The sequence below is a fragment of the Elephas maximus genome, chromosome 23 (genome assembly GCF_024166365.1).
Source record: "Elephas maximus indicus isolate mEleMax1 chromosome 23, mEleMax1 primary haplotype, whole genome shotgun sequence".
NCBI classification, from domain to species: domain Eukaryota; kingdom Metazoa; phylum Chordata; class Mammalia; order Proboscidea; family Elephantidae; genus Elephas; species Elephas maximus.
The window spans coordinates 52,196,753-52,219,875 of NC_064841.1; the positions used below are offsets into that span (position 1 = coordinate 52,196,753).

The 23,123-nt window shown below is 39.1% G+C and overlaps 1 protein-coding gene across 2 annotated transcripts in view; it reads right to left on the reverse strand.

The window, feature by feature from the left end:
* The window catches only part of MICU2 (mitochondrial calcium uptake 2), a 245,875-nt gene extending 223,859 nt beyond the window's left edge, over positions 1 to 22,016 (reverse strand). Inside the window, exon 1 of one of the 2 annotated variants that reach the window (XM_049867443.1) lies at positions 21,744 to 22,016. In XM_049867443.1, the coding sequence (XP_049723400.1) occupies positions 21,744 to 21,950 (207 nt within the window). In that variant the 5' untranslated portion in view covers positions 21,951 to 22,016. The remainder of the gene's footprint in view (positions 1 to 21,743) is intronic. The other variant, XM_049867444.1, reaches the window with a different exon arrangement.
* Between the last annotated feature and the right edge of the window lie 1,107 nt (positions 22,017 to 23,123).

The window sequence follows — 23,123 nt, forward strand, 5'->3', positions numbered from 1 at the left end:
TAGTTTTGGCTCAGGGTTTATGGAGTATCTCAAGGTAACTGTCTCACGGAGTCCTCTAGTCTCAACCAGTGAAGTCAGTCTAGACGTTTTAAGAATTCGAGTTCTGTTCCACATTTTTTCTCCCCTTCTATTATGGTCCATTTATTGTGGCCCTGATCAGAATGACAGTAGTAGTAGCTGGGTACCATTTATTTCTTCTGGTCTCTGGACAGATGAGGCGGTGGTTCATGTGTACTGTTAGTCCTGTAAACTAGTTTCTTCTCCATTCACACTTTCTGGTAAGTACTTCTTTGTCTATGATTTCTCTTCCCGTAAGGACTAAGATTTTGTAAAACAATTGAAGAGATGAAAATATGACCAAATTTTTACATTTTCAGCAGCAGCAACCAGGTCATACTGCCAACCTGGCCAACAGAGACTGTAAAACACAGCTCATTTTTTTTTTTTAATGTATCCTGACTTGAGATATTAAAAATGTTTCAGTCCCACAAAAATGTGTCCTAGAGTTAATGAAATATAATGTAAATACAGTAGTGCTGTGATACTTGTGATACTCTATCCTAAGCAAATCCACTATAAAAAACCAAAAACCAAACCCACTGCCGTCGAATCAATTCTGACTCACAGCAACCCTATAGGACAGAGTAGAACTGCCCTGTGGAGTTTCCAAGGAGTGCCTGGCGGATCTGAACCACCGACCTCTTGGTTAGCAGCCGTAGCACTTAACCATTACGCCACCAGGGTTTCCAAAATAATAAGGATTTACTTGCTTATTTGGTATTTTAACAAATTATATTTAAATATTTAGTAAAATGTGATCAGAATGTAAAAAACAGTTTCTGAGCATAAAAAGCTAATAATGCTAGAGAGCCTGGATATACTCATAAGAAAGAGCAAATGCTAATTAACAGCAAATTATGGAAAATTAAAAAAAAAAAAGTAGGCTTCTTGGAGATTATACGATTTCCACAGATACAATTAGGATGGCCAGAAGGAGGAGATTATACTCCTTATAGAGGGCTGATTAGCAGGAACTGATAACAGTGGAACCTGACAATCATCATGGACCTCAAAATTTAGAAATCAAAAGCATAGAAAACTAAGCTGCTCTGAGAAGATATCAGAATGTATGCAAGAGTTAATGCTGGTTTATTTGTTTTGAGGAAGGGGGGCTAATGATGTTTTGGTATACAAGTGCCTAATAGATCATCTAATAATTGGTACAGTTTGCCATACGCTCACTAAAAATGCTCCACCTTAATCTAAGGTGAGGTGGGATTAAAAAATACCAGTTTAGAAGAAGGTCATTATACGGAATCTAAATATGAAATCACACCAACACAGATACATTATTTCTAAGATATTTTCATATGTAAGGCATTTTATCATGCATCCAGTCCACCCCTTGTCAACTTGGCATGCATACAAATCTCTTTAAACCATACATAATCTTCAAATAATAACAAAGTTGTACTTCTGCCTAACATGATACAACTATGCTACATAAATCCAAAAATGCACTAATCCCTATTTTAGAGAGAATGCAAAATACATCTTATTTTTTAAAAAATAATTTTATTTTTGTTGTTGTTGAAAATATACACAGCAGAACATGCACTAATTCAACATTTCTGCATTAATAATTCAACAGCACTGATTACATTCTTCAAGCTACACAACCATTCTCACCCTCCTTTTCCAAATTGTTCCTCCCCATTGGAAATAAACTCACTACCCCTAAGCTTGCTATGTAACCTTTTGAGTTGCTGTTGTCAATTTGATTGTATAGAGGTAGTTCTTTAAAAGAGCACAATGCTAAAGGTAGACATTCTTTACTAGTAAGCTCAACTACTGATTGGTTTAAAGAAGACTTAAGGGGATATTTTTGGCTTAGGTATAAAGATTATCTCAGGGCAATAGTTCTGGGTATTCACTCAGCCTCCTCAATGACTCCATGAGAATTTGAAATTCTATTTCACATTTTTCCCCTTTTAATCAGGTTTCTTCTACAGCATCTCTGGCCAAAATGTTCAAAACTGGATGGTAGCTGGGTACCATCCAGTTCTTCTGGTCTTATGGCAAAGGAGGCAGTTGTTCGTTGAGGCAATAAGTGACACATTACATTTCCTCCTTCTATTCCTGACTCTCCTTCCTGTTGCTACAGGAATAGAGACCAATTGTTGTAACTTGGATGGTCACTTACAAATTTTTAAGACCCCAGGCACTATGCAAGGAACTAGAAGGTAGAACAGAAACGCTAAACGCAATGTAAGGCCAATTAACTGGGATGTCCCATGAAACCATGACCCTAAAACCAGGAAATGAAATCCCATGAGATGTTTGGTAGTAGACAAGCAGCCTCAGCAGCTGCTCTTTTGTTGTCGTTGTAAAAATATATATCACACAACATTTGCTAATTCAACTTTTTATAGGTGTACAACATTGACATCAATTACATTAATCAGCTGTGTAATCATTACCCTTAATCAATGCAAATTTAACAGGACCATGAACAAAAACTCAGTGCTCCAAAATAGACATTATGTTTTATTATAAGTAATGGAATAACAGAAAAAACACACACACACACACACACACACACACACACACACTCCCCCATGGGTCTGTAACTCTGTCATACTGTGGGCGCTTGGATGTTGCTGTGATGCTGGAAGCTATGCCACTGGTATTCAAATACCAGCAGGGTTACCCATGGGGGACAGTTTTCAGCTGAGCTTCCAGACTAAGACAGACTATGAAGAAGGACGTGGTGGTTTACTTCTGCAAAGAATTAGCTGGTGAAAACCTTATGAAGAGCAGTGGAACACTGTCTGATATAGTGCCGAAAGATGAGTTCCTCAAGTTGGAAGGCACTCAAAATACAAATACGATGTTGGAAGAACTGCCTCCTCAAAGTATAGTCAACCTTAATGACAAGGATGGAGTCAAGCTTTCTGGACCTTCATTTGCTGATGTGGCATGAAGCAAAATGAGAAGAAAAAGTTGCAAAAGTCCATTACTAATCAGAACGTTGAATGTACGAAGTATGAATCTAGGAAAACTGGATATCATCAAAAATGCAATGGAATGCATAAACGCTGATATCCTAGACGTTACGCAGCTGAAATAGACTGGTATTGGCCATTTTGAATCAGACAATCATATGGTCTACTCTGCTGGGAATGACAACCTGAAGAGGAATGGTATTGCATTCATCCTCAAAAACATTTTAATATCTATCCTGAAGTACAACGCTGTCAGTGATAGGATAATACCCATACACCTACAAGGAACACCAGTTAATACGACTATTATTCAAATCTACACACCAACCACGAATGCCAAAGATGAAGAAACTGAACAATTTTACCAGCTTCTGCAGTTTGAAATTGATCTAACATGCGGTCAGGATGCATTGATAATTACTGGTGATTGAAATGTAACAGTTGGAAACAAAGAAGGATCAGTAGCTGGAAAATATGGCCTTAGTGATAAAAACGATGCCAGAGATCACATGATAGAATTTTCCAAGATCAGCAAATTCTTCACTGCAAATACCTTTTTTCAACTACATAAACAATGACTCCACATGTGGCCTTGCCAGATGGAATACACAGAAATCAAATAGACTACTTCTGTGGAAAGAGACAATGGAAAAGCTCAATATCATCAGTCAGAACAAGGCCAGATGCTGACTATAGAACAGACCATCAGTTACTCATGAACAAGTTCAAGTTGAAACTGAAGAAAATTAGAACCAGTCCACAAGAGCCAAAGTATGTCTTTGAGTATACCTCACCTGAGTTTAGAGACCATCTCAAGAATAGATTTGACACATTGAACACTAATGAACGAAGACCAGATGAGTTGTGGAATGACATCAATGATATCTAAAAAAAAAAAAAAATACATATGTGAAAAAAGCAAGAGGTCTTTAAAAAGACAGGAAAGAAAAAGACCAATATGAATGTCAGAAGAGACTCTGAAAGTTGCTCTTGAATGCAGAGTAGCTAAAGCAAAAGGAAGAAATGATGAAGTAAAAGAGCTGAACAGAAGATTTCAAAGGGTGGCTGGAGAATACAAAGTAAAGTATTACAATGACATGTGCAAACACCTGAAGATAGAAAACAAAAACAAAAGAACACACTCAGCATTTCTCAAGCTGAAACAAACGAAAAACTCAAGTCTCAAATTGCGATATTGAAGGATTCTACAGAAAAAATATTAAACGACACAGGAAGCATCAAAAGAAGATGTAAGGAATATACAAGTCACTATTTTTTTTTTTTTTATACCAAAAAGGACTGGTCGATATTCACCCATTTCAGGAGTTAACATACAAGCAGGAACCAACAGTAAAGAAGGCAGATGTCTGAGCTACACTGAAGACACTGGTGAAAAACAATTATCCAAGAATTGACAGAATACCAATTGAGATGTTTCAACAAACAGATGCAGCACTGAAAGCGCTCGCTCGTCTATGCCAAGATTTTGGAAGTCAGCTATCTGGCCAACCAACTGGAAGAGATCCATATTTACACCTATTCCGAAGAAAGGTGATCCAACTGAATGCAGAAATTACTGAACAATATCATTAACATCACACACAAGTAAAATTTTGCTGAAGATAACATTCAAAAGTGGTTGCAGCAGTGAACTGCCAGAAATTCAAGTCAGATTCAGAAGAGTATGCAGAACCAGGGATATCACAGCTTATGTCAGATGGATCCTGGCTGAAAGCAGAGAATACCAGAAAGATGTTTACCTGTGTTTTATTGACTATGCAAAGGCATCAGACTGTGTGGATCATAACACACTATGGATAACCCTGTGAAGGATGCAAATTCCGGGACACTTAATTTTCCTGAGGAACCCGTACATCAATCAGAACAAGGGGATACTGTGTGGTTTAAAGTTAGGAAAGGTGTGCGTCAGGGCTGTATCCTTTCACCATACTTATTCAATCTGTATGTTGAGCAAATAATCTGAGAAGCTGGACTACATGAAGAACAGGGCATCAAGATTAGAGGAAGATCACTAAAAACCTGTGTTATGCAGGTGACACAACCTTGCTTGCTGAAAGTGAAACGGACTTGAAGCACTTACTGATGAAGATCAAAGACCTCTGCTTTCAGTATGGATTACACCTCAACATAAAGAAAACAAAAATCCTCACAACTGGACCAATGAGCAACATCATGATAAATGGAAAAAAGATTGAAGTTGTCAAGCACTTCATTTTACTTGGATCCACAATCAACACCCATGGAAGTAGCAGTCAAGAAATCAACCGACACATTGCATTGGGCAAATCTGCTGTAAGACCTCTTTAAAGAGCTGAAAAGCAAAGATGTCACCTTGAAGACTAAGGTGTGACTGACCCAAGCCCTGGTGTTTTCAATCACCTCATATGCATGTGAAAGCTGGACAATGAATAACGAAGGCCAAAAAAGAATTGATGCCTCTGAAATCTAGTGTTGGGGAAGAATAATGAATATACCAGGGACTGCCAAAAGAACAAACAAATCTGTTTTGGAAGAAGTACAACTGGAACGTTCCTTAGAAGCAAGGATGAGGAGACTTCGTCTCATATTTTGGACATGTTATCATGAGAGATCAGTCCTGTAGAAAGACATCATGCTTGGTAAATTAGACGGTCAATGAAACAGAAGGATACCGTCAACGCAACGACTGACAGAGTGGCTGCAACAATGGGCTCAACCGTAACAACCATTATGAGGATGGAGCAGGACTGAGCAGTGTTTTGTTTTGTTGTACACAGGGTCACTATGTGTCGGAACTGACTCGATGGCACCTAACAGTAACAACAACATATACACACTCATCTGTCAGTTTGTTATATTGTGGTGGCTTGTACGTTGCTTGATGCTGAAAGCTATGCCACCGGTACTTCAAATACCAGCATGGTCACCAATAGTTGACAGGTTTCAGGTGAGCTTCCAGACTAAGACAGAGTAGGAAGAAAGACCCAGCAGTCTACTTCTGAAACAAATTAGCCAGTGAAAACCTTACGAATAGCAGTGGAACACGGTCTGATACAGTGACGGAAGATGAGCCCCCCGGGTTGGAAGGCATTCAAAATACGACTGGAAAAGAACTGCCTCCTCAAAGTAGAGTTGATCTTAATGACATGGGTGGGGTAAAGCTTTCAAAACCTTTATTTGCTGATGTGGCACAACTCAAAATGAGAAGAAACAGTTGCAAACCTCCATTAATAACTGTAACATGGAATGTACAAAGTATGAATCTAGGAAAATTGGAAGTCCTCAAAAATGAGACAGAATGCATACAGATAGATATCCTATGCACTAGTGAGTTGAAATCGACTGGTATTAGCCATTTTGAATTGGACAATCATGTGGTCTACTGTGCCGGGAATGACAAATTAAAGAGGGATGGCATCACATCATTGTCAAAAACATTTCAAGATTCATCCTGAAGTACAATGCTGTGATAGGGCAATATCCACATGCCCACAAGGAAGACCAATTAATACAACTGTTATTCAAATTTAAGCACCATTCATGAAGGCCAAAGACAAAGAAATTGAAGATGTTTACCACCTTCTTTAGTCTGAAATTGATCAAACAGGCAATTAGGGTGCACCGATGGGAGTAGTCACATGTTTCCTGCAGTCCCTCTTACAACAAAGACCTGAAAAAACAAGTAAATCGATCATGCATGACAATCTAAGAGCCCCGAAGATCAATGGCAAAGTTGAGGAATTGGACGGAGAGGCAGGGGGAGGGAGGAACAGTTCAGAAGCAGCAAGGAGTTGCCAGACCTGACCTGGCGGGAACCGTCACCCCAAAGGCTGGGTTCGCTAGCACAAGTGCAGTGAGGCAAGCAGAGGCATTTGGGATGTGTTTTCCGCATCAGGAGAGACCGAGCAGTGGAGAGTCCACCTGCACCACCAGAATCACTGAAAAGCAGCACTCAAACAGCAAAAGATAGGTACGTGCATCTAACCTACTGCACGGATCAAAACACACCCCTTTGGGAAAAACCTCTCTCTCATTTACCTGCCCCCCCCTTCCCCCTCTACACTGGGTCCAAGCCAGCTTTAGAGACTGTAGCATCCCCTAGGCCGGAAGTAAGACCCACCAAGCACCCTGAGCCATTATCCTGGCCTTGGAGAGGCAACAAATTAACAAACAGGAAAAAATAATCTGCTCGATCCCCTAAGCTGGACAGGCACAGTTCCTTTGCTTAGGCACACACCTAAGGGGTCCACAAACTCTGAACGCCTTTCACCCCTGCAGAGACTCGTGTGGGCCTATTTCAAAAGATGTGGCAAGTCTGTGACATCTGACACTGTTCTGCCTATTAAGCAGGGTCCTCACCTACCCATGTCAGGGGCCTGAGGACTGGTGACTCCACCCATGCCATCTAGCCACTCATGACGGGCGTCCAAGAATAAGCAGTGCCTCCTACTCCTTACAGCCGACAGCACTGGGTGCCCAAACTCTGGCTGCAAAACCCACCCACCTATGTGCACTAGGGAACAGGGACACACTTTCCTCCCAGACACTCAGGGGCAGCTGTCAGCCCTCTGCCTTGCTCAGCTCATAAACCCCTACCTACTGCAGCCAGACACCTGTGCCTACACCAATCACCCCTGCCCATCTAGGACTGCAGGTAAGAGGCTGCACTATGCACTTGGTGACTAACTACATGGATACCTGAGCTGAATCCATACAAAAGAAGTAAATGGATTCTTGGGCTTATATACCTAGTAACACCTCTAATCACCTGATGACAGGACATTAGAGCTTCAAAGGCGCCAATAACCAAACTAGCTCATGTGAGCAGCCTATTTGAGCATACCAAAACTACACAAGAACCTAGGACACAGTAAGCAAACATAAAACAAATAAATACATTGACTTATTGATAGCTTGGATACAACAGTCAACATCAGATCCCATAAAGAAACAGACTATGATGGCTTCAGCAAGCTTCCAAAACAAAGATTCAAGAAATCTTCTGGATGAGGAGAGCTTCCTGTAATTACCAGAGGTAGAATACAAAAGATTAATAAATAGAACTCTTCAAGAGATCAGGCAAAACGCAAAACAAGCTGAGGAGCACACAAACAAGGCAACAGAGGAACTTAAGACTAAAGAACAACAAAATGACAAATTTAACAGGCTGCAGGAATCCATAGAGACAGCAAACAGAAATCCAGAAGATTAACAATAAAATTTCAGAATTAGACAACTCAATTGAAAGTCACAGGAGCAGAACTGAGGCAATGGCAGTCAGAATTAGTGAGAATGAAGACAAAGCACTTGATAAAACCTAGTGCTGTCGAAAAGCACTTGATACCAACATAAAAAAACCAAAAACCAAACCCAGTGCTGTCGAGTTGATTCCGACTTATAGAAACCCTGGTGGCATAGTGGTTAAGTGCTACAGTTGCTAACCAAAGGGTCGGCAGTTCAAATCTGCCAGGCGCTCCTTGGGAACTCTATGGGGCAGTTCTACTCTGTCCTATAGGGTTGCTATGAGTCAGAAATGATACCAACACATTTGAGTAAAAATCAGATAAAAGAATTTTAAACAATGAAGAAAGCCTAAAAATTATGTGGGCCTCTATCAAGAGGAATAACCTATGAGTGACTGGAGTACCAGAACGGGGTGGGGGCATAACAGAAAATACAGAGAGAAATGCTGAAGATTTGTTAGCAGAAAACTTCCCTGTTACCATGAAAAATAAGAAGATATCTACTCAAGATGCTCATCAGATCCCACACAAGGAAGATCCCAAAAGAAAGTTACCAAGACATAATCAAACTTGCCAAAACCAAAGATAAAGACAAAATTTTAAGAGCAGCTAGGCATAAACAGTCATCTACAAAGGGGTGTCAACAAGACTAAGCTTGGACTACTCAGCAGAAACAATGCAGGCAAGAAGGCAATGGAATAACACATAGAAAGCCTTGAAGGAAAAAAATTGCCAGCCAAGAAGTATATATCCAGCAAAACTGTCTCTCAAGTATGATGGTGAAATTTGGACATTTCCAGATGAACAGAAGTTTAGGGAATCTGTAAAAAACCAAACCAAAATTACAAGAAATACTAAAGAGGGTCCTCCGGTTAGAAAATCAATAATATCAGGTAACAACCCAAGACCAGAACACAGGACAGAGCAACCAGATATCAACCCAGATAGGGAAATCACTAAAATAAATCAAACCTAAAAAAGGGAAAATAGGGAAACAGAGATGTAACTATATAAAGGAAGACAACATTAAAACAATAAACAGGGATTAAAAAACATAGTCTTAGATCTTTCATATGGAGAGGAAATCAAAGCAATATAAAGAAATAAATGATTGGTTTAAATTTAGAAAAATAGCGGTAAATATTAAGGTAACCCCAAAGGAGACTAACAATCCTATACATCAAAATAAAAAACAAGAAAAACATACTCAGCAAGTACAAAATCAACAACAATGAAAATACATAAAGAAAAACGACTCAGCACAGATAATTAAGTGCAAGAAACTGTCAAAAACACACACAAAAAAGACATCGAAATGACAGCACTAAACTCATAAAAAATACCTATCAATAATTACACTGAATGCAACTGGACTAATGCATGAATAAAGAGGCAGAGAGTAGGAGAATGGATTAAAAAAACCACAATCCATCTATATGCTGCCTACAAGAGACACATCTTAGACTTAAAGACACAAACTAAAACGCAAAGGATGGAAAAAATATATGTATATCAAGCAAACGACAATCAAAAAAGAGGAGTCGCAATACTAATTTCTGACTAAATAAAGTAAGACACATACAAAGTCAGAAGCCACCACAAAAAGGGTCAATACACCAGAAGGACATAACCATATTAAATATTTATGCACCCAATGACAGGGCCCCAAAATACATAAAACAAACTCTAACAGCATCAAAAAGAGAAACAGACAGCTCCACAATAATAGTAGGAGACTTCAGCATACCACTTTCAGTGAAGGACAGAACATCTAGAAAAAAGCTCAATAAAGACATCGAAGAGCTAAATGCCACAATCAACCAACTTGACCTTACAGACATACACAGAACACTCCACCCAACAGCAGCCAAGTATAATTCCTTTTACAACACACATGGAACATTCTCCAGAATAGACCACACATTAGACCATAAAGCAAGCCTTAACAGAATCCAAACCATCAAAATATTACAAAACATCTTTTCTGACCATAAAGACATAAAAGTAGATATCAATAAGAAAGCAAGGAAGAAAAATATGAAAACTGAACAACACCTTGCACAAAACTTACTGGGTTATAGAAGAAATTAAGGATGGAATAAAAAAATTCACAGAATCAAATGAGAATGAAAACACATCCTCTCAGAACCTTTGGGACACAGCAAAAGCAGCGCTCAGAGGTCAATTTACAGCAATAAATGCATACGCCCAAAAAGAAGAAAGGGCCAAAATCAAGGAATTAACCCTACAACTTAAAAATTGAGAGGAGCAAAAGATGTCCTTGGGCACCAAAAGGAACCAAACAATAAAAACTAGAGTGGAATTAAACGAAACAGAGAATAGAAAAACAACTGAAAGAGTTGACAAGACCAAAAGCTGGTTCTCTGAAAAGGCCAACAACTGACAGAAGAAAAACAAGAGAGGGCGCAAATAACCCAAATAAGAAATGAGATGGGCGATACCACAACAGATCCAACTGAAATTAAAAGAATCGTAACAGAACACTATAAAAAATTGTACTCTAACAAATTTGAAAACCTAGAGGAAATTGACAAGTTTCTAAAACATACTACCTACCTAAACTAACAAAAACAGAGGTTTTCGAACAACTAAATAAACCAGTAAGAAAAGAAGAGATTCAAAAAGTAATTTAAAAAACTCCCAACAAAAGAAAAGCCCTGGCCCTGATGCCTTCACTGGAGAATTCTACCAAACTTTCAGAGAAGAGTTAACACCACTACTACTAAAGATATTTCAGAGCATAGAAAAAGACGGAAACTCCCAAACTCATTCTATGAAGCCAGCAAAAACACTGATACCAAAACCTGGTAAAGACACCACCAAAAAAAAAAAAAAAATTATACGCCAATATCCCTCATGAACTTAGACACAAAAATTCTCAGCCAAATTCTAGCCAATAGAATCCAACAACAGAAAGGGCATTTATACAAAGCCAACAGTTAACCTCATGCTAAATGGAAAGGGTCTGAAAGCATTCCCCTTGACAATAGGAATCAGATAAGGATGCCGTTTATCACCACTCTTATTCAACATTGTGCTGCAGGTTCTTGCCAGACCAGTTAGGCTAGAAAAAGAAATAAAGGGTATCCAAATTGGTAAGGAAGAAGTATCTATTTGCACATGATATGATCTTATACACAGAAAACCCCACAGAATCTGCAAGAAAACTACTGAAACTAATACAAGATTTTAGCAAAGTATCGTGATATAAGATAAATATACAAAAATCAGTTGGATTCCTCTACACGAACAAAGAGAACATCAAAGAGGAAATCACCAAATCAATACCATTTACAATAGCCTCCAAGAAGATAAAATACTTAGGAATAAATCTAACCAGAGATGTAAAAGACCTATACAAGGAAAACTACAAGACACTACTACAAGAAACCAAAAGAGGCCTACCTATGTTGAAAAACATACCTTGCTCATGGATAGGAAAACTCAACATTGTGATAATCTCTATTCTACCCAAAGTGATCTACAGATATAATGCAATCCGATCCAAATTCCAATGGCATTTTTTAATGAGATGGAGAAAGAAATCACCAACTTCATATGGAAAGGGAAGAGGCCCCAGATAAGTAAAGCATTAATGAAAGAGAGGAACAAAGCAGGAGGCCTCACACTACCTGATTTTAGAACCTATTATACCACCACCGTAGCCAAACACTCTGGTACCATTACAATTACAGATACTTAGACAAATGGAACAGAATTGAGAATCCAGATGTAAATTCATCCACCTACGAGTAGCTGATATTTGACAAAGGCCCAAAGTCCATTAGCTGAGGAAAAGACAGTCTCTTTAACAAATGGTGCTTGCATAACTGGATACCCACCTGCAAAAAAATGAAAGAAGACCCATACCTCACACCACGTACAAAAGCTAACTGAAAATGGATCAAAGACCTACATGTAAAATCTAAAACAATAAAGATCATGGCAGAAAAAATAGGGACAATGCTAGGAGCCCTAATACATTGCATAAACAGAATAGAAAACATTGTTAACAATGCACAAACACCAGAAGAGAAACTAGATAAGTGGGAGCTCCTAAAAATCAAACACTTATGCTCATCCAAAGACTTCACCAAAAGAGTAAAAAGACAATCTACAGACCGAAACATTCTTGGCTACGACAAATCCAATCGGTATCCAATCTCTAAAATCTACAAGATACTGCAAAACCTCAACAACAGAAAGACAACCCAATTAAAAAATGAGCAATGCATATGAACATGCACTTCACCAAAGAAGGTATTCAGGTGGCTAACAGATACTTGAGGAAATGCTCACGATCATTAGCCACTAGAGAAATACAAATCAAAACTACAATGAGATACCACCTCACCCCAACAAGGATTGCATTAATCCAAAAAACGCAAAATAATAAATGTGGGAGAGGTTGTGGAGAGACTGGAACACTTATACACTGCTGGTGGGAATGTAAAATGGTACAACCACTTTGGAAATTGACTGGGCGCTTCCTTAATTTTTAAGGAAATAAAGTACCATACGATCTAGCAATCCCACTCCTTGGAATATATTCTAGAGAAATAAGAGCCCTCACATGAGTAGATATACACAAATCCATGTTAACTGCAGCACTGTTCACAATAGCAAAAAGATGGAAACAACCTAGGTGCCCATTAATGGATGAGTGGGTAAACAAATTACAGTATATTCACTCAATGAAATACTACGCAATGATAAAGAACGATGAATCCGCGAAACATCTCATAACATGATGTTATGCTGAGTGAAATTAGTCAGTCACGAAGGACAAATATTTTATGAGACTACTCTTATTAGAGCTCAAGGAAAGGTTTAAACACAGAAGAAAACATTCTTTGTGGTTACAAGGGTGGGGAGGGAAGGAGAGGGGTATTCACTAACTAGATAGTAGACAACAATTATCTTAGGTGAGAGGAAGGACAACACACAATACAGGGGAAGTCAGCATAACTGGACTAAACCAAAAGCTAAGAAGTTTCCTGAATACAACCAAACACTTGGATGGACAGAGTAGCAAGGGTAGGGGACTGGGCACCATGGTCTCAGGGGACATCTAGGTCAATCGGCATAACAAAGTTTATTAAGAAAATGTTCTGCAATTCTACTTTGGTGAGCGGCATCTGGAGTCTTAAAAGCTAGTGAGCGGCCATCTAAGATGCATCATTTGGTCCCAACCCACCTGAAGCAAAGGAGACTGAAGAACACCAAAGAGATAAGGAAAATATGAGCCCAAGAGACAGAAAGGGCCACATAAACCACAGACTCCACCAGCCTGAGAGTGGAACTAGATGGTACCTGGCTACCACCAATGACCACCCTGACAGGGAATACAACAGAGAGTCCCTGATGCAGCAGGAGAAAAGTGGAGTGTAGAACTCAAATTCTAATAAAAACACCAGACTTAATGGTCTGAATGAGGCTGGAGGGACCTCAAAAGACATGGCCCCCAACACTGTTAGCCCAGAACTAAAACCATTCTGGAAACCAACTCGTCAAACAAAGATTAGACCGGAGTATAAGACATAAAATGATACTGGTAAAGAGTGTGCTTCTTGGATCAAGTAGATACATGAGACTAAATGGGCAGCTCCCATCCGGAAGTGAGATGAGAAGGCAGCAGAGGACAGGAGGTAGCTGAATGGACACAGGAATTACAACGTGGAGAGGAGCAGTGTGGTGTCGCATTGTAGGGAGAGCAACTAGGGTCACAGAACAATGTGTGTGTAAGTTTTTGTATGAGCAACTGACTTGAATTGTAAACTTTCACTTAAAGCACAACAAAAATAAATACATAAATACAAGAAATAAAAGACGGGGGTGGGGGGAAGATGCAGTGATAATTACTGGTAATTGGAATGCAAAAACTGAAAACAAAGAAAGAGGATTGGTAGTTGGAAAATATGGCCTTGGTGACAGAAAGGATGCTGGAGACTACATAATAGAATTTTGCAAGATCAATGACTTCCTCATTTCAAATACTTTTTTCAACAACATAAATGCCGATTATACACGTGGACATTGCCAGATGAAATAGACAGGAATCAAGACTATTGCATCTGTGGAAAGAACCAACGGAAGAAGCTCAATACCACCGGTCAGAACAGGACCAAAGTCTGACTGCTGAACAGACCATCAGTTGCTCATCTGCAAGTTCAAATTGAAGCTGAAGAAAATTAGAGCATGTCCACAAGAGCCAAAATATGACCTGGAATGTATCCCACCTGAATTTAGACACCATCTCAAGAACAGATTTGACACACTGAACACTAATGACCGAAGACGAGGTAAGCTGTGGGATAAGACACATGAAGAAAGCAGAAAATCATTAAAAAAAAAAACAGGAATTAAAGAAAAGACCAAAATGGATGGCAGCAGAGACTCTGAAACTTGCTCTTGAACACAGAGTAGCTAAATTGAAAGGAAGAAATAATGAAGTAAAATAACTGAACAGAAAATTTCAAAGGATGGCTCAAGAAGACAAGTATTATAATGAAATGTCCAAAGAACTGGAGTTAGAAAACCAAAAGGGAAGAACATGCACAGCATTTCTCAAGCTGAAAAAAACTGAAGAAAAATTCAAGCCACGAGTTGCAATACTGAAGGATTCTATGGGCATGATACTGAATGATGCAGGAAGCTTCAAAAGATGGAAGGGATACACAGAGTCACTGTATGAACAAGAACTGGTTGACATTCAACCATTTCAGAAGGTAGCACATGATCAAAAACTGATGATATTGAAGGAAGAAGTCTAAGCTGAACCGAAAGCACTGGTGAAAAACAAGGCTCCAGCAACTGACGGAATACCAACTGGAATGTTTCAACAGATGGATGCAGCACCAGAGGCACTCAATCATCTATGCCAAGAAATGTAGAAGACAGCTATCTGGCCAATAGGCTGGAAGAGATCCATATCTGTGCCCATTCCAAAGAAAGGTGATCAAACAGTATGTGGAAATTATCGAATAGTATCATTAATATCATACACAAGTAAAATTTTGCTGAAGATAATTCAAAAGTGGTTGCAGCAGTACATTGACAGGAAACTGCCAGAAATTCAAGCTGCATTCAGAAGAGGGCGTGGAACCAGGGGTATCACTGCTGATGTCAGATGGGTCTTGGCTGAAAGCAGAGACTACCAGAGAGATGTTTACCTGTGTTTTATTGACTATGCAAAGGCATTCGACTGTATGGATCATAATAACTTATGGGTAACACTGCGAAGAATAGGAATTTCCAAACACTTAATTGTAACCTGTAAGACCGAGATGCAGTTGTTTGAAGAGACAAGAGGAAACTGGTTTAACATCAGTAAAGGTGTGAGTCAAGGTTATATGATTTCACCATACTTACTCAATCTGTATGCTGAGCAAATAATCTGAGAAGCTGGACTATATGAAGAAGTGCATGCCATCAGCATTGGTGAAAGACTAATTAACTATGTTCGATATACAGATGACACAACCTTGCTGAAAGTGAAGAGGACTTGAAGCACTCACTGATGAAGATCAAAGACTATAGCCTTCGGTATGGATTATACCTCAGCACATTCAAACACACTCACTCTTAACAAGGGGGAAATACTCTTAACAATTACAGTCCTTATTTCTGTAACTGGTCATGTGGTCAGCTGATATTCATAATTGATGGGTCCACTTGAAGTGTTTTTTTCTGAAAATTTTTCTTATTTAAATAAAATCAAACAAAAAACATCTAGAGAGATGAAAAACATATTTATAAATCCTCAATAAAGATTAAATGAAAAATCATTAAAATTAGATCTGACAACTAAAACCAGAATCACAATTACACAAGAAGGTAATTTTATTTACCCAGAAAATAACATATTACCCAAATATACATAATAACTTTCCTCTTAGGAGATCAAAGTTAAGTCCCACACATTGAACCATATTTTAAAGCTTTATAAACTACAGTTTTAAAATGTGAGTTTTCTGACAATTTCTGAGCATCAGAAGACCAATTTTTCATATTGATGTTTAATAAATTTCTCACTGAAAATAATTTTTATTGGAAAATCTAAAAGCATTATAATACTTAATTTGTGTGTTGAACTCTAAGATGAAGAGATTAGTTTATAAGTCTGAGATTGTTTTCAAATTTTAGTGGCAGAATCCTGTTTTCTCTATGCAAAACAGATACGAAGCAAGGACGTCCCAAGGTTTTCTCATTTGATTTTCCCTGGGATCTTGAAAAACCTCTTTGACAGAATTACCTTCTAACCAATAAAAACTAAACCTGTTGCCATGGAATCAATTCCAACTCATAGCAACCCTATAGGACACAGAACTCCTGCATATGATTTCCAAGGAGAGGCTGGTGGATTCAAACTGCTGACCTTTTGGTCAGCAGCCTAACTCTTAACTGCTGCGCCACCTGGGCCCTGAGTTCTATTTGTTCTTACTTATGCGCTACTTATCTCTAAATTTTTTATTTTTGTCTTTATACTATTTTTCTCTTCAAGTTATATGCAATATTGGATACTGTGTTACCCTGACTTCATAATAGGATTTTTTTTTTGTTTGCTTTTCAAAGAAAAATGTATCCACCACTGTTTAAAAGGTAAAATTAGTTTACACAATCTAGTCTACAGTAAATGGGTTCAGTTTTTTTCTTGACAGCAACTAAAAACAACAGACAAAGTCAGGCTGCCTAGGTGGCACATTTAGGAGAATCCTAAATAGAGTACACTCGTATAAAGTTTTTGGAAGCTCATAAGTCATGTCAGGAATTTAAAGCACTAACAGGCTAAAAGTAAATGAGAAAATAATTTTATCATTAAACTTAGGGAAAATAGAGACAATCTAAAATCATCAAATTCCCTGACTCAACCCCTCTTCTCATTCTAGCTAGTCTCACATAAGTCTATTTTAAGAAGAATCCAGACCCTAGCAGGGACCTAAGCTCAGTAGCTCCCTAATTTAATCAACACCAAATTAGTCTTACAACTAATCTCACTTGGATCTATTATTTCCCACTAACTGGTTATTTATAGAACTATTTAAGTAATTACTTGATTAATGCCAACCTCTACCATTAGACTGTAACCTTCATGAGGAACCATGAGTGCATTGTATTCCCAGTGTAGCATATGAGATAGTTGTATGTTAGGATTCCTTTGGTTTGAAGCAACAGAAATGGATTTAGCTACTTTAAGGGCCTCAGGTTGGGGAAGGTTGCAGAAATTTAGTTGGAAGATACTGAGATGTGTCAGAATCAAACAGTTGAACCAAGGCACAAGAAGGGAAGGAACAAGAGCAGCCCTATGGACCTTAGCAGAAGTTCATGGCTATTAACTGGACTTTATTCCAACAATTCCTTAGTTTCCATATAACTCTGGTCCAAACTTTAAATCCTTAGGCGAGGGAATTTGGCCAAATTTGGGCCACAGACTCACGCCCTGGACCAATCAGCTATGGCTACAGGGCAGGATTATACAGTACAGACATAACCACTGGGATCCACCTCTACAAGCCAGGGGTCACTTCCAGAGAAGGAAGAATTATGAAACAGGTTGCCATCAAGAGATATCTATTTCAGTACTTTACTCAATATCCACTTTTGAATGAATGAACAATCTGTGTTCCAGTCTCGGCATCCTATGTAGAAAAATGGGAAAGCATACTTCGTGATAATATCTCGAAGAGTTTTTTGCTTTTGTTAATAGAAGAAATACAAAGTAAAACAAATACTGAATAATACAGCCACTGTACCCTATAAAATACATATAAACTCTTAGAGCATAGCCTGGTAATTCAGAGGTGGGACTATCTGGATTCAAATCTTGGCTGCGACACTTAATAGCTTGTGACTTTGGGCATTGCTTTACCTCTCCATGCCTGTTTCCTCAGCTATAAAACAGGAATAGTATCTACCTCAGAGAGTTGTTCTAGGAACTAAATGATACATATAAATGCTTATAACAGCACCTTGCATAAAAGTAAATGCTCAATAAACGTTAGCTATTATTTTGTTGCTGCTACATGACAATGCAAGTAAAGAAAAGCGGCGCAGGAGATTATAATGAATAAATATCTACCTATCACTGTAATATGACATAACTCCTGTGGTTTAAACTTGCTTTTTCATAACAATACAAAACTCTAATAAAGTCATCTCAAAAATAAGAAGTACTGACATGGACACTAATGCAATAAAACTCCCTGGGTAACAATTAGGTCTTCAGGAGATTTTAACAACGTAATCCAGAAATAATCATTCAGAATCTTAAAGTACTCAGAAGTGTAACAAAAACTATTCTTGTAAGGATTTCTTCAATGTCCAAGAGCATAACCTGCTGAAGATTTTAAAGGTAATTTTTTCTAAGCAAACTCTACATGGGAATCAAACAGTGTACTTCTACCAGGCACTTCTTATCACATAACTGACAAAATCGATTGTTTTTGAGAATCAAGTGTATTCCTGCTGGCAAGTACTGACACTGAAAAGTAAAAGGCTCTGTTTAGAAGAAAAGAATTTTATGTCAGGCAACGGACCTTGCTGCAAACTTCTTTAACCAGAGCCTAAGGCAGACATAAAAATAACGACAGTATCACCACTGCATTTGATTATACTATCAAAGTTCTGAGCTTAGGACTTGATTTTCAAAATCAAAAGACATCTTCAATTGCTTGGTCAGGAATCATCCCGGAACTCTGCCAAACATTTTCCTCAAACAACATGGTAGCCAAGATCTTTGACGACAGCCTCTTACTCATCTCGCTTCTCACTTGTTTCAGATCCCTTCATCCTCTGTAGCATATAAAATAAATTACCAATACTTGGAAATACATCAAAGCAAGGAATGCACTAGTCCATGAAACGGTAGAAAGTATGTAAATTTATAGAAATATTTAGCTTTTTCAAATCAATAACAACGATAAGATGCAGCCTCACAACCAAGATGGCTGATAGAAATGCTTAAAAAGTAGACTGATTACACAAAATCACATTTGAAAAAAACTTCTTAAAAACAACACCTGTTGAATGAACTGTTTTTTAAAAAATTCATTTTGCCTAACATTCTTTCCTAATAAATGAGGATTTCTGTATCTGCTATTCATGGTGGCATACACTAAGGCCAGAAACCAAAACTAGTTTTTATTATAATTTTGATGACTTCCTTCAAGTTTAAACAATCTGGTGGGAATAAAAGATACATACATAAACATTAGCATATACTTCTCATAACATTTATCAAAAGTGTTGATTGCCAAAAATATCTCCTGAAATCCTAAACCAAACAATAGTTTAACTAATAAAAAGTGTCTGCCTTGAGCATTATGCTCTTTTAAGAACTATCTCTATGGGATCAAAGTGACAACAGCAACTCCAAAGGTTAGACAGGAACCTTGGCGGACAGCGAGTTTATGTTAATGCAGGAGGAACTACTCAGAAAAGGAGGGTGAAAATGTTTGCACAACTCGAGGAATGTAATCAATGTCACTGAATTATTGAGGTAGTCCCCAACTTAGGAAGTATTTGAGTTACAAAGAACCGCACTTAGGATCATCTTTTTTTTTTTTTTTTTGGTACGTTTTCTTGTTAGTAATATGTACTATATACATTTGCTGATATTATCATTCTCAGGTGTTCAATGTTATGCTTATAAAAATACTAATAATAAAATGCAAAAGTAAAGAAAACTAAAAAAAAATGAGGTACTCGACCTACATCAGAACTGACTTACCACGGGTTCGCAAGAATGGAACCCTGTCATAAAGTCAGGGACTACCTGTACACATAGAAATGGATTAATTGGTGTATGTTTTGCTCTATATATTCTCAGCAACAACAAAAAAGAGTGCCATGATTGAATGAAAGAAGGAAGGCTTTACCTGACTAAAGCAAATCTGGAAAGATTTAGAAAAGATGATATTTCAGCCAAATCTAGGAGTATGTAAGTATGACTTCGTCAGTCAGTGGAGGAAAAGGACATCTTAGTTGGAGAGTGCAGTGAACGGCAAGGGCGTAAGACTTTTGAAAGTGACTGTGACTTCTCTAAGGCCAGGATTTATACCTTATGTAATCCTCACAGAATCTGACATATATCTGAAAGCTGGATAAACTGAAATCAGTCTACAAATTGCTAAGGTGGAGTAACTAAAGTCAAGTTCTGAGGACAGTGAGTGAATCACTTTCATTGGAAGGTGTGTCTGATTAGTGGTAGGTCAGAGCATGACTACAGAGAGTTCTGAATGGCAAAGCTTATAAATGTGTGTTTTATTCCAGGCAGAATGAGGCCTCAATGGTTTCTGATGAAGAGAGGTACAATATGTGGTTAAAGAGCTATCTCAGAAGATTAACCTAAGGGTCCTGAACAGGATGGATTAAGGCGTTTGGAATGGAGGCAGAGAAACCAATGGTGAATAACAAATCAAATTGCTTGATACAAGATTAATGGAAATGCTATAAAACACTAGAAGACAGATCCTCCCACCTGTAATGAGAACTGCTGTGAGGACAGGGGAGAGTTATTCCATGTATTATCTATGTGGTATCTTAATTTAATACAAGTATAAAATATCATTTGCCAGAAAAATTTTAATTCACAAGGTCTGTTTTCCTTTCTCTTTTGTATTTGAATGTTCCTTGGGCTTTTAACTGGAAAGGCACAATGTAAATCTAATAAAATTAAAAAATAAAGTACTGCTTTTAATTTTCAAAAAAATTCACAAAAACTTATTAAAACTAAAATGTCCACAAAATATTTTAAAGTAGTACTTTTGTTTAGTTTTCAAATGTTTTATATGGCAATATTACTTCTATCAAAGCAGAGAACCTGACCTGATCTTCAACACATGGAGGTTTTGGAAGAAACGATTTTTGCTTAGTACTTATGGTCCGCTGAAACATTAAAATTTACGATCACGTAATAATGTTTCTTACAGTTGATAAAATCTAGACATCATCAACAGTTTTTATGGTTGCCATTTTCATAATTGAGGGGAAAAAAATCATCTTTTAGAGATACCTTCACTATGCTATACAAAGAACCAGACGTAAAACTTCTGGTTATAAAGGTTAAGAAAGGTGCGTCCCGACGCTCCCCGGGCTGGGTAACAGGACAGGCTCCCTGCAGACCTTATTGCGGAGAACTGGGGCACAGCGACAAATCAGCAAAAGTGTCAGATCAAGATGTGCCCACACTTATCACCACTAAATCTGTGTCGCAGGCTTGCTGTTTCCTTTCTTCGAGCTTCTCCCAGGGAGGCTGAATCTCCCTGTCATCTGACTCGAACGCCCTCAAGGGGACCTTTACTGGAGAGCCAAGGCAAAAAAGGGGCACTTCTCACCTGCCAGTGGTATTGGCTCCTGTACCCTCACTCTAGCTCCTGAAGACAGCTGGGGCCGCCCAGCTCCAAAGCCCTTCCTCAAGGGGCGTCTAAGGAGGGAGGAGCTTGACCTCGGGCTGGTGGAAGGGTCCGTCCCTTACCTGTGCTAAGACGGTGAGGTTGCCCTCGGGCGCCGCGAGAGTCACTCGGCCCCTGTACCAGCCCACTCCTGCTCCTGTCAGGGCCGCTCCGGCCACAGCCGCCGCCAAGGGCGCGGGGCCCGGTAAGGCCCGTCTGCTGGCAGCTAGCGCACGCCGCAGCCGTCCGCCCCAGGTTGCAAGCAGAGGTCCTCGGCCCGCCGCCGCCATCTTTGCGGAAATGCCGAGTAGCTGCGCCCAGCCCTGTCCTCCCGGCCTCGCACCACCTCCTACGAGCCCGAGAACGCCTTTTTGTCGCGCTTCTCGCGAGAGTCACTGCAGCCTCGCGGAGCCTGGCAAATTTGTACGGGTTTGTGGCTTTGATTGGCGCCAGCAGGATCGGCTTCACCCACAGGCGGCGACTCTGAACTGCGGGAATACTTTCTGCCAGAGTGGGAGTGGGTAACTGGAGAAACGTCGAAAAGCGAAACTCAAACAGGCCTCCCCAAGAGAAGATAGTGTCCACCATTTGTGGCGACCTCATGTGTATCAGAATAGAACTGTGCGCCATAGGGTTTTCAATGGCTGTTTATTCAGAAGTCGATTTCCAGGCCTTTCCTCCAGGCACTTCTGGATGGGCTCCAATGCGTTATTGTGTAGGAAGGCCCCACCTTTCCCATAGGGGAAGTGAGTCTTCCTGCTGGACACTGAGGGAGAATCCAGTGTTTGCTGGACAGTGTGTGTGCTCGAGAAGAAAGTGCAAGTAATGTGAGGTAGACACTTAGGACAATAAAGGGTATTAAAAATTGTGATAAATTGTGTAATTTGCCTTTCTGATGGGTGTGATGTGAAGAGTAGAATCCCATCCGTGAAGGTGTTGGACGTGTGAAACTGAAAAATTATGTCTTTTTTTTTTTAATTGTGCTTCAAGTGAAAGTTTACAGTTAGTTTCTCATACAAAAAGTTATATACACATTGTTATATGACCCTAGTTGCTCTCCCTATAATGTGACAGCACACTCCTTTCCACCCCGTATTCTCCGTGTCCATTCAACCAGCTACTGTCCCTTTCTGCCTTCTCATCTCGCCTCTGGAGAGGAATTGCGCATTTAGTCTCATGTTATCACTTGAGCTAAGAAGCACACTCTTCACAAGTATCATTTTATGTCTTATTGTCCAGTTTAATCTTTGAAGAGTTGGTTTCAGGAATGGTTTTAGTTTTGGGCTAACAGAGAGTCCAGGGACCATGTCTTCTGAGGTCCCTCCAGTCTCAGACCATTAAGTTTGGTCTTTTTACTAGAATTTGAGTTCTGCACCCCACTTACCTCCTGCTCCATCAGGGACTCTGTTGTGTTCCTTGTCAGGGCGGTCATTGGTGATAGTTGGGCACCAACTAGTTCTTCT